At 37.6% G+C, this 19,182-nt stretch overlaps 1 protein-coding gene across 8 annotated transcripts; it reads right to left on the reverse strand.

The window, feature by feature from the left end:
• Positions 1-3,444: 3,444 nt before the first annotated feature.
• Positions 3,445-10,902, reverse strand: LOC131249248 (zinc finger A20 and AN1 domain-containing stress-associated protein 6-like). 8 transcript variants are annotated; one of them, XM_058249894.1, is made up of 4 exons: positions 10,756-10,902; positions 10,194-10,337; positions 4,713-4,761; positions 3,445-4,547 (listed from the first exon to the last, which is right to left on the reverse strand). In XM_058249894.1, the coding sequence occupies exon 4, from the start codon at positions 4,386-4,388 to the stop codon at positions 3,885-3,887; it is 504 nt and encodes a 167-aa protein (XP_058105877.1). In that variant the 5' UTR covers positions 4,389-4,547; positions 4,713-4,761; positions 10,194-10,337; positions 10,756-10,902; the 3' UTR covers positions 3,445-3,884. The 8 variants fall into 8 exon arrangements, with proteins under 8 accessions (XP_058105877.1, XP_058105878.1, XP_058105873.1 ...); XM_058249895.1 differs by having other exon boundaries at positions 4,692-4,761; XM_058249890.1 differs by having other exon boundaries at positions 3,445-4,761.
• Positions 10,903-19,182: the final 8,280 nt, after the last annotated feature.

The raw sequence follows: 19,182 nt of genomic DNA on the forward strand, positions 1-19,182 counted from the left end.
CACGATGGTGGTTATCTTCCATCAAACTCGTTAATCGGTTGTAACTCCACATGATTAATAAAATATACAAAAATAAGAGTGATGAAAAAATCATGTGGGCCACACCATCTGACCTTAGCAGTTTTGGAAGCAATTTTAACATATCAGTTTTTAATCCGGATTATCTTCATAATGTACGGTTCAAATAATGTTTATCAACTGATGGAAGGAGTGGATGTTACATACACAACGTGGTGGACCCCACAGTGTTTTACAAATAGGGTTGTAGAACACACGAGCTCTTTGAGACCACCACGTTGTATATTTAAAATCCACTCCGTCCATCAGGTGCCCTCCTTGATGATAGGGCGTGGGGCTGAAAACGATACAGATCCACAGCTTAGGTGGGCCATAACGCTTGATCTTAGCGGTTTCAGATGCAATTTTATATTTTTCCCATTAACGTCGGTTTTTATCCGGCTGATCGTTTGTATGTACGGTGAAAATAAGGGATATCACGTGATGGACGGAGTGGATTTTACATATACAACTTGGTGGGCCAAAACCAGATGTTGTACTTGTACATGATTCCGGTCCTTCTTAGGTGGGCCCAACTGTATACACACCTTGATCCAAAAATCAGACCGTTGGTCATTTGGTCGCCATTGTACATTTTTCTCAATAAAGGGTGACCCACCGGACTAGTTGGGCCATGGAAAATTCAGGGTAAGCTCACTCCATCGGACGGCCTCAATATTTCCCACGTGTGGGGTCAGTGCCAGAGATAGAGGTCTGCTATTGTATAAATAGACAGAAGAAAATGACCAGTGGTCCATATCAAATGCATGTTTGTCTGGTCCACCTAATAACTGGACGAGCTTGATTTTTGAGACAAGGCATGTTCAGGACAGGCCCCACCTATCAGATGGCCCAGAAATCTCACAAATGCGTAAGGTCCCAAATGGCCCCACCTGGATCTGGGCTTGTCCAGGTACAGCCCAGCAGACTAGGATAGACCTAATCCAGCCCAACTCATTCATTGCAGCGGTCGCATGGCATCAGCTGATGGACCCGACCTGATTTTAACAGGTCCAGATCGGATCCATTCAAATGGGTCGCTCCCGGATGGCGTATACATAGCACAGCGGGCCTCACAAAATCATGAGTGGCCAACTTAGCGTACGCTCTCAAATTGTTCCCTGCGTTGTGGCCCACCTGATTTTAGGGCCCATAGCTCTAATGTTCGAAGTGGATGTCATCAACATATCACAGGCGAAATGTTTTCACTGTTATTTCAGTTAAATACCGAATAAGGTTAGCTAATTGCACATGAGAGGGCCCAGTTACACACTACACGTGTCAAAATGGAACATGTGTGTACAATGCCATCCATCCATTAATTAATTCCAACCTTGTAAATGCCCTGATTGGACCTGAACCGTTCTCAAAATGATATTTGAACTTGGACATGGACCCAACAAGGGCCACCATCAGTGGCTGGCTGATCAAAGAGAGCAACTGTCACTGATTGAATTAGCTTTTCTCATGGATTTTGCAAACTATGGCCCACTAGATCTACAAAGTGTGCCACATCTGTGGTGGGTAATGGTGTGTCTGTAAGCCTCTTTACACAATTACTTTGGACTGTGAAATCCAGCCATAAGTCAGAATCCAACCACAACCTTCTATCAAGACAACTCAACAATGAACTATGGAGATCAAGGAGGACAGCATGGCCCACCTCATGCACAGGTTTTCAATTCTGACAAGTGGGGCAGATGATTCTCTAATCCTGACCATTGGCCCATCGTGTCCCACCACACCATGGGATGAAATCTTCTAACCTGGGATATGCAGAGGATACTTCAAATGCTCACTGAAGAAAGCATGCAAGATGCATAAATGGGTTTTTCCCCACCTCAACAAACAATGAAATGGGTTTTTTTCCCCACCTCAACCAGCAATGAAATGCTGGTCTACCTGGTTTGAAAATACCCAAAACAACCATTGTGCGGTTTTAGAAATCAATATCCCGCAATGAAAATTCAAGAACATGCTCAAGCAAAGTGTTTAATCCAATTACAATCCTCTTAATACTTTCAAGTTCCTAATAACAATTGATAAATTCGCATTGTAATCCTAGTAATAGCAGTTTGGTGAAGTCTGAAATTCAATCAAACAATCCACCAAGGAAGCAATCATAGTCCCTTTTGAGAGAGAGAAGGCCTTGAAGAACCCTTCAGGTGTTAAAGATGAAATGGGACTCTTTCAAGAGAAGTGCTTGGGACTCTCACAGACTAAGCTCTTTTTAGAAGAAGCTCATGGCCTTTATAAAATGTGATAAATAGTCCTTGTCGGAGAAGTGTTTGAGGAGCGGTCCGGTCCTACATGCATGCATGCAGGCACTTGGTTTTTCCTCTTCTATTAAATAAGAACAAAGCTAAAATCCATCTAAGGCAATGGTTAAGAGTTCCCTGTACAAAGAGAAGATGAATGTATTCCTTATTTTGCAGGAGAGTCCAGCAATACAATTTTTTATTCTTTCCAGGTTTTCACATAAGCAATCACCATAGACCCAAAGCACGCACCATGTCCACTAAAAACTAAAGAGGTCTTGACATACGACACCCTTCCTTTTGGCCTAAAGACAAATAACACCCTACGTTTTCCCAGATAAAACCTTATGTTTTCCAAATATAGTCAAAAACCACCCTGCCAATAATTCTTTCGACGGAAAAACTAACTATAGCAAAATCTTCTTTTAATGATATAATATTATCCCTCTTAAATCTCCCAAACCCCCAATCCCAACCTAACCTCTCCTCTCTCTTCACCAAAACCCAAATGTTATCCTCCCAAACCAAGGGTAAAAGGTCTTCCCCCGTGGTCAACAGTCAACTATAACGGCACGGCTCCGCCATGGTTCCATCACATTTTGTTGACGGGCATCAACCACAGGGTGGTTTTTTACTGAATACGGAAAACAAAAGGTGTTATTTGGGAATACACATAAAGCAGTGGGTTGTCTTTAAGCCAAATGGAGTGTGCTATATGTCACCAACTCAAACCAAAACATCAAGGTGCAGGCAGTCGACTTCCACCTAAAGGAACGGTATGAACATGTCTTATCTACCTATTGATTTGAGGCCAGGAAAAAAAAAACACCAAGAAATCGTCCAGACACATTTGGGGGTATGCCAAACGCTGCCTCGACTTTCAAAGGCAACTACAACATTCTAAAGAGAATTATTTCAGCTTTTGGAAGACTGACAACCATTTTCTATAACATGCATCTCAGCCTTTTAACAGCAATCAAACGCTTCTAAGACTAGTACTCACACAGTCAAAATAAAAAGCACAACCCTTCTAAGAGAATAATCAAAGCCGCTCAATGCAATTGACATCTGTTCTAAGATAATCACTTGAAATGTAAAAACACAGTCATGCCCCTTTTAAAGAGTGAAATGATAGAAGAAAGTCGGGAATGACAATCCATAAACATCGATTATAACATGACAGTTTTCTGAAACTTCTGTTTAATTATTTTCACATTGTGCATCTTCACACTATATCAGAAAGGGAAATGACATGTGCACCCTAAGTTTTTTAATGCATACACCATTTTTTTCTACGCTGGCTGTGTACTAGAATAGCATTGGAACTAGACCATTCTAATACCCAAAGTAGTGTAAAGGGGTGTGCACACCGAAAAGAGAGGATGTAAATACCAGTTCCCTATTGGAAATCTGAAAACATGGGGACATCCAGATGAGGATTTTTTTTTTTTTTCTTCTCTCGAGGCTGGGTCTCCTCAGACAAAGGTAGCTTACGAGATTTGCTATTGCAAACACATAAACATGGCAGTACCTTCCATCTCCTTAGATCGCCAAGCCATAGACTGCCCATCAGATCTTCTCAATCTTTTCAGCTTTCACAAGAGGATTCGCCTTGGCAATAGCATCCCGGCCAGCACTCCTGTAATCAAAGGAGCACTCGTGCTTCTCGGAGTACCGATGGGCAGAACAGAATGTCCCCCCACAACGGCACTTGAACCCGGTCAGCCCAACGCGCTTCTTGCAAGACCCACAACGGTTAGGGAGCTGCTTGCCCATGTCCATGGATGTGGACCCATCAGTACTTGGATCATCGAGCCCTTCCACCTTATCCACCCTTTCCACAACCGGTTCAAATTGCACGGAACTAGTTGCAGCAGGCGGCTTCTCCACGACAGGCGCGACCAGAGGTGCCTTGAGCTGTTGCTTCATGAACTGATCTCTGTAGCATTTGGAGCAAAGGTTATTGGTAGCAGCGCTGCCGAAGAAGCCACAGTTGTTCACGCACAAGATCGGGCATCCAGGTGTCTGGCATTCTGTCTCATCAGTTTCTTTCTTCCAGCTCTCTTGCGCCATGCTTGGTGAGTACTAGAAGAGCAAGTTCCCAGGGGAAGATCGAATGGTTGTGAGCTTGAAGCTCAAGAAACCCAGATGCCTATCAAATGGGACAGATGAATGAAACCATCAAACTTCAGTGGATCCGTCGCTGATAATCAATCTCTCCCTCTCTCTCCCCTGCCAATGGTCCTTTCAGTTCAAAATCAAAATTACATATCCATGAAAACTCCAAAGGATTAAACAGAAGGTCTGAAACCTTTTGCATTCACTGCATGTGAATGCAATGCATCCTTGAAATGCTTATCGGTGCAAACTCTATACAGTTGCAATGACAACATGGACCTCAAAATTCCCCAGATATCTTCGAGCCAAAATTCAGCTTCTTCATAACCTAAATGAACAATCAGAAGAATAAGTCAAGCAAAGAACTAAATATGGGGGATGGAAGAGAAAAGGGGGAATACAATGTCTCAAAATATGAGGAAGATTAAAATGGGCTTGATTATTGTTTTGTAGCATTAAACACTAATTATAATCGAAATTGGAATTATCCAGACAGAAATAGATTATCAGAGTTTTTTATTCATTGGTTGTAATCTAAGGACAAATTAAATGGACCATCAATCTCCAGCATAAAAGAATCAAAATTCAAAGAATTTGAAACAGCCTCCAATTTTTTAAATTGTAATTAATCACACTAGGGGTATGGAGCTATTGGCGCGTACAACGAACATGGAGAGAGAGGAGGAAGAAAGTCATTTGGGAGAGAGAAAACTGAAGCTAGAGTCTGGAGTGAGATAGCCTGACTTGCGTAGGCAATCCAGGGGCCTGACTTGGATCGATACATGGCGATCATATCTACCCTGTCCATCAGATGTGCCATCACTTTTTCACCATAGATCATAAAATCCAGTCAAGTCCAAGACTTAGGTGGGCCACACCATGGGGAACAGTGTAAAGGCATGTCTAACTCTGATTCGTGTCGGTTGAAATAGGACAATTGCATGCTTTTCATTTTTAACCATCCAATCAATGTCCACCGATCTGATACTCGCATGATCTTCTTGATTATTATTTTTCGTGACACGTCTAGACTGGGACCCATAATGTGGACAGTTTAATTTGAATTTTTTGTATGCCATGTGCAATTTTAAAGTAATTTCCAAGTGCCCGTATATCATCCACCATACTCGGATTGAGAATCAAAGTATTTCTCAAAAAAAGTGTACCGTCTACACTAAATGGAGGAAAGGCAGAATATTAGATAGTCAGGATAGTCCAATTTGAGAGACTCGGGCACAACCATCCACAGTGGGACCGAACAGATCAATGATTCAGATCACCTAACCATGCATCCCACTTGTACAGGTATGAATATTGGTGCAAACTAAGGAGCTAGAGCAATTAACATGATCCTCCTGTAAAGCTCATCCCAAAGTAAGAGGAATTAATCTGATCCTCATGTAAAGTTCTTCCTAGCCCATGGTCCCCTTCAACTGACTAAGAAAAATAAATGCACCAACTGGCCACATTCAACAGGGCAAATGCCGTATAGTGGATAGCTAGGAACTGGGGCACAGCCATCCAATTTGAGAACTGGGGCACAGCCATCCACAGTGGGACATAACAGTTCAACCCTTAATACTACGCAACCCACTTGTACAGGTACGAATATTGGTGCAAAATAAGGAACTAGAGTAAAAGCAATCCCCCAATGCGCCAGGGTCTGAAGCAAAACACAACTCCATATGTTGGAATAGAGATTAGACAAGTAAAACCGACAATAAATCAATCAAACTCACACATGAGATGAAAATTCTGCAAGATCTTCAAAACCCAGCAACAACAAATAATAGATTCGGTCCAAACATGAGACCATAAAGAATGTTTAAAGGCCCCTAAAAACAACCATGAAACCCTATCTCTCCGACTCGCCCTTAGTTTATTCTAGTTTCAACCATTTATTTCTATTTAAAAATTTAAAAAAAAACTCTAAACCCATAACAAGATATATGTTGTGAGTATTACGGTGGAGCAACTCAGGTAGGTTGGGTCAGTTTGAAGGTCGACGTGAGCCTGAGCCGACCCTAAGAGGACCCAACCTGCAACTTGACCCGACCTGACGTTCCCAACCCAAATTCCTCTATACTCAACCCTAACCAACCCGATCCAACTTGACCCTACCACATGTGACTATTCCCAACAATTGTTCGAAGTATCCCCAATATTATCAAAATATCTCCAATATTATCTCTATCTCCAGCTCGACGATACCAATAACACTAGTAGCAATACCGATAACACCGATAGTACCAAGAATTCCACGTATCGGCGATGTATCACTAAATATCACCAATGTGTCGCCAATATTTTCGACTGTGTAAATTCTAGGTGTCGCTTGTATAGCCAGTGTTATCAATATCTCCAATGTATCACCAATATTTTCAATTGTGTAAATTCTAGGTGTCGCTTGTATTGCCAGTGTATTGGCGATATTTCAATAATATCGCCAATGTATCGATGTCGCCAAAAATCTGTTTATTAAAAAAATTCCACTTCAATTTTTAATGGATGCATAGTTGTATGCAATGATTAAATTGTCGACAATATTATCATTAACGCAACATGGGTGATATCGAGACCGCATTCTTTCGTTTCATTTCCGGTTGTCAACGATCTCTCAACGAAATATCGTGTGCTGTCGATGTTCTGAAATACTGATGGATGTTTGGATGGAAGGTTGGATGGATAGATAGCATTGATGGGATGGTTGGACTGATTTTTTACAACAACACATGCTTTAAGCCCCCCACCAAATGGAAACTTATTATGCATGCATTCTTTTTACAATTTTTTTATTCCTAAATATGTAAATATATGTATTTTAGCATCTCCTGAAGTTTCACTGAAAATCTTTATTGTATTTCCCATGATTCCCCGCATTTCTGGTTATCTGCAATATCGATATTGTTTCTGTATCCCCAGCCAGCGAAACTTGTAGCGATACCAATACTTTGAACACTGTTCCCAACCCAACCTAACTCGATCCACATGTACTCAACTCGAACCCAACCTGATTTCAAATCGAGTTGGGAGTTTTCCGACCCTAAAAGAACTTGGAGGACCCTGACAACCCGATCCAACCCAACCAAAACACGGGTTGACTTAGTTGGGTTAGGGTTGAGTACCTGAACTGAAGTTGCAGCCCCTAAGTCAAGGATTTGAATATTGGTGTCGTATTGGCCAATATGGCCGTATCGGCATGATACGCGATAAGGGTTAATATCAGCCCGCTATGAAAGAAACTAGACCGTTTCGACACCGACATGTCACACGTGTATCGGTCAAACCAATGAAGGGCATAAATAGCAACAACCGGCTCCCTTTTGCCACTTTTTCTCCTTTTCTTCTCCTTTTGAAGTACGGGTGAAGGATTGTTTCAGCACCATTTCCAACCATATCTAAAGCTATTTCGAAGAGCCAAACAAGTTTTGCCTTGAATCAAAAGATTGAAGGTCAAGTATCCGATTTAGGGAAAATAAAAGAATTGTTGGAATCGAGTTGAATTAGCATGATAACCCCAAAATGATCAAATTATGCTTGATTTGTGTTCGATTAGGGGATTTTTGCTTTTTTTCTCAATTTACGGTGGCATTTTTTGAAAATTTCAGAAATTTTCCTTTTTGAACTTTTTTACACTAGTTGTTATAGTGATGCATGAAGAGTGTTTTGCTACTATAGATCTACAAATTTCACAAATGCATTGTTTTCAAAAAAAAAAATTTTTAAAAATACAAATTTGTTTTTATTTTCAGGCCATTTTTTGGGCAATTTCTGAAATTTTTAGTTTTTCTCGAAATAAGTTTTGGGAAATGAATTGAATGTTAGATCTAGGTGAATCTATATATATTTTTAACATAGATCTACCATTGCTGCTAGATTCTAATTTATTTTTGTATTTTCATGCCACTTTTTAGCCTTTTTCAGGCATTTTCAAAAAAAAAAAATCCATTTTTTCCATTTTTTCTGGGGGAATGACAGATTTAGGTTGTTTAAACATAGATCTAAGTTATTAGAACATATACCTACAATTTATATACTATAATTTTATTTTAATGTATTTTCACACTTTTTTTGGCAATTTTCAAAAAAAAAAAAAAAATTTCAAAAATCAGATTTGGGAATGAAAAATTATTGTTGTTTGAACATAGATCTACCATCTGTGAGCTGTAATTTTTTATTTTTTTTTTCGTGTATTTTGAACCATTTTAAAATTGTTTTGTATTTTTTTTTTTTTCAAAAAGCAACTGAGGGAAATGGATATATGGATGAAATGGTTGATGAATGCATTCAATTTATGACAGCCATCAACAATTTATAGCCAAAAGACTCAATACAACGGCATACTGGCAAGTCAACCCAACAACCTGACAGACAACATTCTTACCAAAGAATGGTCCGATACACTATTGAATACACATGTTCTAAAAAAAAAAATCATAGATTCTTGGATATCACTTTCTTATTTTTAGTATTTTTTTTCTACAAAACAAAAAATGTCTGATACAGGCTAATACCGAAACACAACACCGTATCGTATCGGTTTTTAGCCAAGCCAATATATGCCCACCGATACCGATATGCACAACAATGCCTATACCCTATAGTAATCCCTAACAATAAACTAATCAGTATACTTGAAATCAGATACAAGCACCCAATTTTCTAATCATTAAAAAGAAAAAGAAAAAAGAAAAAAAAATCAGAGAAATCATAGTCAAGTATCATACGTTGAAGAGTGTCCTACGACTCGCAATTTCCCTACTCATCAAAGCATAATCAGAATTCAGAACCCAATGCCACATGTTAAACTACACTTGTCAAACCAAAATTCACAATTGCGGAAGACCCAGGTTTCCGTAGATCATCAAACATAAGGATAGATGCAAAAATCATACAACAGTCAAAAAGACTAAAGAATCAAGGACAAAACTTGAATTTTGTTATCATCAAGAGAAACCATGGGTGTAAAAAAATGTCAAATACCCAAATCTTTGATGAAGAAACAGGACTCAAATTCCTAAAATTGGAGCTGAAACTCTAAATTTTGGATTGAACTGTCCCCAAATGAACACTCAACAATCATCCAAATCAAATCAAATTCATAAAACAACCCAAATTTAATAACTACGCCAATTGAAGCAGACTTTCATGAAACCAGAGACAGACCAGGTTCCCTAAGGGCCCGCTTCATCCGGTTCGGAGACAAAACTGAAATGAGGGTTTTGCAGCCTGTTTGGTTGCCACCTCTAGATGACCATTTTGGACTCACCCGATGATTTAGACTACAAATAAACAAGACCCCAAAAACCAACTGATTGTTTATTGAGGAAACGACCATTGCAGGTATCCTCCGCAGTCAGCAGTCAATAATACGTCCAAACAGGCCCTTAAGCAGCGAACACAATCACAAATGTTGGGGAAAAAAAAATGGACAACATCTGAAATGCGGACTGGCAAACCAGACAAGAATATCGAATTTACAAATCATCAGAGGGCAAACATATGCACAAAAAACATCAAACACCCAATCTTGGACTGAAAAAGGGAACCCAATTCCCAAAAGCTGAAGCTAGAACACAAATTTCCAAATTGCCCGTGACTAATCAAACGGTCAATCTTCAATAACAGTGAATCAAAGTTCACAAGATCGAAGACAGATTCAGATTTCTCAAATCATGATGCATAACACATCACACAGATATCTTTCTGACAACAGGTCACAATTCGCAAGCCCAAGAGCCAAGAACTAAAATTTCTAACCATTACAAGGTGATGGACGATCCAAGTCATAAAACCGCATCAAATAACAACCATCGACTGGGAAACAAGACCCAAATCCCCAGAAATTGAAGCTCAAATTCGACTTTACAGATCATCTGGTGCCGGTGAACGTCAATCTTTCTACTGAAACATAATAAAAATTCACAAAATCATCAAACATAATCAATCACTCGAGAAATCATCCAACAAAAAATAAAATCTTTGCCCGAAATTCGGGACCCGAATTCCCAAAAACCGATACAAGAACCCGAAATTCCGAATCGTACAAACAATAGAATCAAATCTAAATTCAGAGAATCTAAGACAGACCCAGATTTTCCCCAATCAATCTAAAGAAAACCACATCAAGCACCTGATCTTCGATCAAAAGACGAAACCAAAATCCCCAAAATTTTAGATTATTAGAAATTACCAAAAGGCACCATAATCTCAAGAAACTAGAGATGGGTTTCTTAATCTCTATCAGAAACGCAGATCGAACGGATCCGATCTTCGAAGCAACGATAGAAAATCCAAAAGGAGAGAGAGAAAAAGAGCTGACCGTGATTTGCAGAGGCGATTTTTCAGAGAGAGAGAGAGTGAAAGCCTGTGTTTTTTTCTCTTTAAATCCGTCAGGAATTATAGTCCTGCTGATGCATCCGAACATGAATAATATCCTGTTACACCTTATTTCGTACAAGTGGGGACCACCGTCCATTGATCCAGACCGTTTATCTTATTGGACCCATGAAAGATAAGCTATGACCTTAAAACTTAAAATATTTGAATATCTTATCCGTCGAATATTTGGAATCTTCTGGACCGTTTATTTCTTTTATTTTCTCAATCTCTTATTTCTAGAATACCAATAGAATGATTAGGGACGTCCGATCCGATTTTATTTGTTGGAAATGCCCATCGACAGTGTCCTCCGTAATATCAACGGTGGGATTAGCAACTACATACGCACGTACGTGAGTTACCATATGTTGAAGCTTCTGAGGGGCCCACCGTGGTTGTTTTCTGAATCCCAAGCGCCGTATCATGTCCACCGTACATCCCACTTAGGTGGTCCACACCACAGGAAACATTGTAAAACCATGCATAAAAGATCTAAATTCACGTGGTGTGACACACCTGAGTTATTTAACGGTCTGATTTTTGTAAAGTAGCTTTCTCTTCGTATGGATCGTCTGATTAATGGATTAGATGACATATAAAGAGTGCTTGGAAGTTTCTGCGGTGAGCGTCACTCTGTAGCGTGGCCCACCTGACGTGTCGGATTAGAATTATATAACTGATGGAATCATCTGATGGACGGTCTGGATGATACATTAGGGTTACCACATAGTTCGCACGTACGGGAACTCACGTACGCTCTTCGTATATATCATTTCCTTGATCGAACGCGAACTGGTACAACCCCACCTGCTCCAATCTCGCAACAGGCTGGGGCTCTGAGGGTTCCACATTAATGTATGTTTTTATCCATACCTTCAATGGATTTTTCCATATTATTTTATGATATAATCCAAAATTTTATGTAGATATACGGCTCAAGTGTACCACACTACCGGAAAAATCTATGATGATAACGTCCACCGTTGAAACCTTCCTAAGGATCACCGTACTGTTTATTTTCCATCCAACCTTCTCATAAGGTCACATGGATCTAGATTAAGATAAAACGCAAATATCAGCTTGATCCAAAACTTCTGTGGCTCTCAATAAGTTTAATGTTGGGCGTTTAATCCCATATGTATGCTCTAATGCTCCACTTGAGCTTGGATCTGCATCATTTTTTTATTGTAGCCTAAAATTAAATTTAAAAATTGATGGACGGTGTGGATAAACCCATAAATCATAGTGGCCGCTCAAAGCTCCATCCTGTTCCGAGATCAGTACATGCGGGTAATAAACGATCCACGTCCCCCGATCCGCGTCTCTTTGTTGAGAAGGCCGAATCTGCCCGCTGCCCGATACCTGCGACCGTCAGCTGCCCGCAAGGCCTGATAATTGGACAACAGCAATAGATGGGAGAATGCTAAGTGTACACGCTCACCTCGCACGTATGTAAAAAAGACACGTATAGGATATCTGATCCATTAATCATAAATATTTTACTTTAATAATATATTATAATCATTTTTAGATAATTTTTTAATCCCAAAAAAAAATTATAATTAAATCTTACGGTTGGTTAAGTACATTAACTGATAAATTTACCATATATGGGACCCATTTAATTAAAAAATTTATTTATGAATATTATACCGTATATTACACTTTATTAACGGATCTGATCTTGTTTTCGTATTTTTTGTTTCAACAAGTAATGCGAGTTCCCTTTCAAAACACACTCGAGCAACTGCACTTGTAGAATTATTGGAGGAGATAAGCTTTCCCGAGAAGTGTTATATGAGAAGTTTGAATACTCTGACGGAGTATTACATTCTGTACACATCTAACATAAACTATGCTAATGGAATGCATAAGAATCAAATAAAACTGTCTAAATATTTAAAAAATATTTAGATTGATTATGAGCCGTTGATTTGTGGACGTCCAATCGAAATTATGAAAGATCAGTGACCATTTTTTCTCAAACTGTTAATTATTTTTCACTAATTGGATATCATGATTATTTGAACAATCTTAGATCTAGGGTTATCGAAATAATAATAGTGGGTCCCAGTAGATTCACTGATATATTGATCCACGTGAGAAACGTCTGTGTGAATGCGTATGAAACCATCACATCTGCCAGAGTATAAAATAACTTCTCCCTGTTTAGATACTCTGTCACCGAATCACGGTGCGTCGGGATTCAGTGCGCGGCCGGTTGTGTGAGGACCGAAATACGTGTAATAGATCCGTGAGTACGAAAAACGTGTGAGAGATCTAAGCCATTCATCAAGTAGGACACACTTTCAAAATTCTATAGACCAAAAATCAGAGAGGAAATTTGTCAAAGAGCCACCATTGCATGTAGAATTTTTGACTTTTGGGATTTTTTCTAACCGTTCATCTTTTTCCCATAACTATGGCCTGTCTAATCATCAAACCTAGATTTTTTTCTGTACGTCAGATGATAGAAATATATTCTACCTGATGAATGGAACGGATCTATAACACGTGTTCTCTATACACGGTTCTATTGCACGTATTCTACCGCCTCACATTAGCGGCCGCCCACCGGATCACGGTTCACAACCCACAGGAATGATAGGATCCTCCGCCCAAGTATATGGTATTCGTACTCGGGTTTTATGTCTGGAGTTTGCACATGTAGGGGCCAGGATTCATTAATCCGTGCCGTCGATACGTTGGGCCCCACAATAAATGGAATGTATCCCCTAAAAATATTCAAAATTGGAAGATCATGGCCACTAATCTTGCATTTTTTTCTTTCGATTTCCGATCGTTGATTTCTTTTCCCTATCGTCCACTTGCACCCTATAAATGGAAAGGTTAGACTAGTAATTTAACACTATCTCGATCCCCTGTTCATAGCAAAGCAAGTGTTTATTTATTTATCTTTATTCGTCTACTTCATCCAAGCACATCCTACTGAAAGGAAGAAAACAAAACAATTATTATTTAAGAAAACAAATTCAAAAACAAAAACAAAAACAAAAAAAAAAAAACTCACGTGAGAGGCCATTTCCATTTATACAACCAACCTCTCTTTTGCCCTTTTAGAGAAAAAATTAATAATAATAATAATTGGAAGAGCACGTTGTTCTCCCTTTTGGAACGGATCCTTCTTCTAACATTTTACTACAAATTGAGAATTAAGAATACGAAGGTTTCTCATATATTTTCTCTCCCAACTTTTCCACTTCGTTTTTTTCACTTTCTCTCTTCACACCTCTTCTCTTAGTTTTTATGAATTTTAAAGTTTTTCACATTTTCTCTTTATATTGCTCGACAAGATATGAGCATTATCCAAAATTTTTATTTTGTGAATTTGAGCTTCATGTGGATTATGATTTCTTCCTCAGAGTATTGTTTATTTAATTATTTACATTATTTTGTTATTAAATTGTTTCAAAGATTAAGCAAATTTAGATACAAATTCGAATAGATCACATCCTGAAAATAATTAGCATCCAAATTTAATAGGTAAAGTTAAGATGATTAGGATCTACCTACTTTGAAGGCCATGCATCATCCATTGTGGGTCCATTATTTGAATGTTTAAGTGATATAGTGGTGATCTACCAGTGTTATTTTAAGGTCATGCTTCATCCACTTTTTGTCCATTATCTAAATGTTGAGGTGATTTAGTGGTGAATGTTGTTGGCTGTTAATACATTGGTATTTTTGTTGTTTGTATTTATCAAAGTAGTTGTGCACAAATGTAAAGACGAAAATGTAACTAGCTATGTAGGTCATTATTTAATATTTTATTAACCATTTTCATATTTTTTCTTTAAAAAATAAAATATCTCTAAGTGTAATCACATACTCCGTCCTCATCACACCCTTAAATGAAATCACACCACACTTCCTTAAAATACATAATACGTTGTTAGGTGTAAACCAATTACACTTCACTGTTCATATCGCGTTCTCAAGTTTAACTCCAACACACACCTCATAATTCTCATCATAAAATCAAGTGTAATCCCATCACTCTATCTTAAAACCCATTCACATCTTAAAACGGAGCAAGTTATATTATCAATTAACCACATCACGATCTCGATAATAATTTCATAACATATTCTATCATTCTCGTTACACCCTCAAGTAAACCTCATCACTCAATTTTTAAAGTCTCTCACAAACTGAAATGTAACCAAGTTATAGTCTACGCCAACCAATTCATGTTCTCATATACAACCACAACACGTACCCTATCCTACATCACTCTACGTTGAAACACACACACATTATTAAATGTTACTGAATTACACTATCAACCAATGCATCACAATCTCAGAAGTTAACCTCATCACACACTTCATCATTCCCATGACGTCCTCGTGTATAACCACATCATTTAATCTTGAAACCCATTTATATTATTAAGTTAACCGAGTTATATTACTATTCACCAATTCTCATTCTCAAGTGTAACATAATCACGCACTCCATCATCCTCATCACACCCTAAAGCGTAATTATATCACTCTGCTTTGAAACCCCTACACATCTAAAAGGCAATCCAATTACACTCTTTGCATAGTCACATTTTTAAGCGTAACAAAATCATACACTCCATCATCCTACACACGCCCTCTGGTGTAACTCATGTTCTCTCCTGTAATATGTTCACATCCTAAAGCATATTTTACATTTATATAAATGATGAAGAACAAATAAAAACTCTCCTTGGGCTATTTGAACCCTTTGATATTTTGGCTCTTTTATTTTGAATATAGATTGTCTAGGTTGAACCCATTTAAAATTTAAACATTACTTTTTAGCATTTTTTTTCTTATGTTATCATTTAGTTTCTCTTATCATTTATTCATCTTATAAACATGAGTATACTTTTATACTATAATATCTTATTGAAGTCATATTCAGTATAACATGGTGAGTTATTTTACTATCTCTTTCAGATAATATCAATCAAATTTAAAATGATTTAGATGCAATAGGTAAAAAGGTATGAGATGAACTCTTTATGATTGTTTCTTATTTGATGTATGAAAAAATAATTTACTTGCAAAACATCAATTATACTATTGGACGTGCTTCGTCAGAGTTTTATAATTTTATTAAGAAAATAAAATTGAAGGATAACCATGTTAAAGTAACAGGAGATACTCATTTTAAAGGATGTATGCATTTTCTTAAGTTCTCAGCTCAACGCACATTTCTAAACACTCTTCTTGCTAGATGGGATGATGGACATAATTGCTTCATCCTCAGAGGAAATATGATCTTTATTAAACCACAAGACATTACCATAATATTATGATTGAGTATGAAATGATAATATATGAATTTGAGAATGAAATTTGATGCTTGTGATGAAGTACTAAAGAAAAAATATTTTGCAAAGGTTCTTCTTTGAGATAGAGTTAATAGATGAGAATATGGAGAAGTTGTTGGAAGAAAGTTCGAAAGAATTTTTATCTGATTTTATGAAATTGTTCATTATGTATCTATTTAATACAGTTCTATTTTCAATCGCCAATGAAACTACTCTAATATTATTGTTGCATTATGTAAATAAGTTAAAAAATTTGCATATATAATTATGTATAGGCCACTGTCATTTGTGAGTTTCTAGTTATGAGTATTTATGAAAGTGTGAAGAACAATAAAAATACGTGAACGAATGTATCATAGTTATGGACGTAAGTATTACTTGTTATATTAATAAAATTATTTTCAATCAACTATTCTTTTTTACATGTCTTTTTTATCAATGATATTGTTTTCAATAGCAATGGTTATAAGGGCATATTATTCTTCAATCATAATTATCAACAAAAATAGTATATCCACATTTTTTAAGATGTGTCGAAAACAGTTATTGACAGACTGTCACATATAAAAAATTCTAAAACACGCTTATTTGCATATAGTTATTTATATTTTTTTAAAATTAATTGTCATATATTCATTAATATTGTGTTCAAATATATAGTTATATTCATGTACTTATCTCTATCAGATTATTAAATATATAAGCCATACAAATAAGGAGAGACTTTTTATCTCTCAATATAAGTGTTTTATATTCATTTATTTACCCGTTATGTAATCAGTTATTAGTTACACATTTGATTATATATGTCATTGTTGTGATTGACATATAGCAGACATCAAATCCAATCAAAGAGAAACATCGGTAGTTAAAGTCATATCTAGCGAAGATTTAAGATAAAATAGTGAATATTTCCCATATAATGATTATTTTGTTTATACCGTAGATACTCGAAAATATTGATCACACGCTTAATCACATAAGTGATGGTTTTGATATTCATATAAGAATCCTCAAACTCAAAAAGAGAAATGTGTCAATAGAATTCAATCAATCTTACCTCCGCATGACCTATCTACATTGGGTCCACAATGCTTAATGGTTTTAGGGTGCATTATTATAGGAATGTTACACTTTTATTCATCGTTGGCAAAGTATACACTATGTTTGACAATTTCTATCCTTCACAGATAGCATGCGATCCCAAAATAATTGGGCCCATCACCAAGATCACCCATCTAAAAAAAATCAGGCTGGAAAAGGAAGGCTACTTCCATTTGCCAAGTCAGCATTATCAATCCTTCCATTTTAGTGGGGTCTACCTAATGAATTTTGTACTCTCCTTTTCCATTATAGTTGAGATCATACAATTTATGAGACTTAAATTTCACACCTAGGACACTCAAAGTTCTCTCAGGCCACCATACTATAATATGTAAAATCCAATCCACTCATCAGGTGATTACCCTTATTTTAACCACGCATACAAAAGATTGAAGCAGTAAAAACCACACATGGACCACACCAATGGGAACAATGTAAAATTGTGCACACCTAAGTTTTGAAGTAGACTGAGTTTTGTTTCTTTTTATCCTTTTTATTTGCATATGATGAACAGGATGAATAGGGTTGATGAAAGATAGACACCCTAGAGGCACAGTACGATAACCATTGGTTGGTGCTGATTTTTGGCCCCATGGATTTTTATTTATTATTTTTTTTAAGGTGGGAGAACACTACCTATAGCTTTGTTAATATGAAGAAAAAAAAATACATATGTTCAGGTGAGCATCACAAGAAGAATAAGGCCTAACCCATATTATAACGCAACTAACCAACAGAACAACAGAAACATGACGAAAGCTAAACACAAACCACACCACAACTACCTTGTTGCCCCCTGTTGATGTTTTAAGTCTGTTGGAGGGTTTGCTGCCCTGTTTTAGTTGTTGCTGGGGGTCAAGGTTTTCTTTTTTGCTGCTTGTGGCCCACCTTGTTGCATGTTGCCTGTATATCGATTCACCTTCTATTGTGCGTGTTAGTTCCCTTTGCCCTGCTGCCAGTGAGTCTCTCGCCTGGCCTGTCCCAGGCTATGTTTGTTTGTTGGATTCAGCTTGGTGGATCGTTGCATCTTGGAAGTATCGCTGTGGAGGCAGGTGTTTGGTCTGTGCTGTTTGTAGTTATGGTGGGCTGGTAGTAGTAGTAAAATTCTCTGTTTTGGGAGATTCTCGTTGCTATGACGTCAAAGCAACCTCTTCTAGTTCTTGTTCTCCATTTCTTTTCATTCCACATCCTTCTCGTCCTCCTCCTTCGTCTTCTTCTTCTTCTCTTCCCCAATGAAATTACAATTAACAAAATCCATCCTATATTTTTCTAAGGTGAGACTACAGGATTCTGAGCTGAGATGGAAGCTTTTCAAGCATTTCCAATGTCCAGATCTGACATACCTATCCAAATCAACCCACTCTTTAGAATGCTTCAACGGTGGTCACTAAATCCCCTACTGTTTCCTTTCATGTGGCCCATTTAAGTTTTAGATACACCTTATTTTTGGTCCAAAGTCCTAAAATGATCTCAAAAAACGGCTGGACGAAGTGGCTTTCTCACAAACATTGCAGTAGGCCCCATACAAAATCCTTGTTGTTAAAGGCTTTCACAAGAAATCCCCCGTTGGTCACTAGTCAATCGGACGCGGATTAGATACTGACAGATTGAGTAGGAAGACTCGCTATTGAAGTGACGTCATCAACGTCTGTGGGCCCACCATGATGTATGTTTTATATCCACACCGTCCATCCATTTGGAGAGATCATATTAGGGTATAATCCAAAGAATGATCCAGATCCAAAGCTTGAGTGGACCCCAATACAGAAGACATTAGGGAGAGTGACGCCCACCATTAAAAGTTCTAAGGCCCATAAAAGTTTTCGATTTCCTTTCTTTCATGTCTGCTTTAACGCATGAACAGGTTGGATTTTTTTTTTTAAAAAAAAAAAACATATGGTGGACCTTCGGAAGGTTTCAACCGTGGGCGTCACT

Source organism: Magnolia sinica, chromosome 6, assembly GCF_029962835.1.
Source record: "Magnolia sinica isolate HGM2019 chromosome 6, MsV1, whole genome shotgun sequence".
Lineage (NCBI taxonomy): Eukaryota > Viridiplantae > Streptophyta > Magnoliopsida > Magnoliales > Magnoliaceae > Magnolia > Magnolia sinica.

Excerpts from the sequence above, each read along its gene's own strand:
- LOC131249248 (XM_058249894.1), bottom strand. The coding sequence starts at position 4,388 with ATGGCGCAAGAGAGCTGGAAGAAAGAAACTGATGAGACAGAATGCCAG.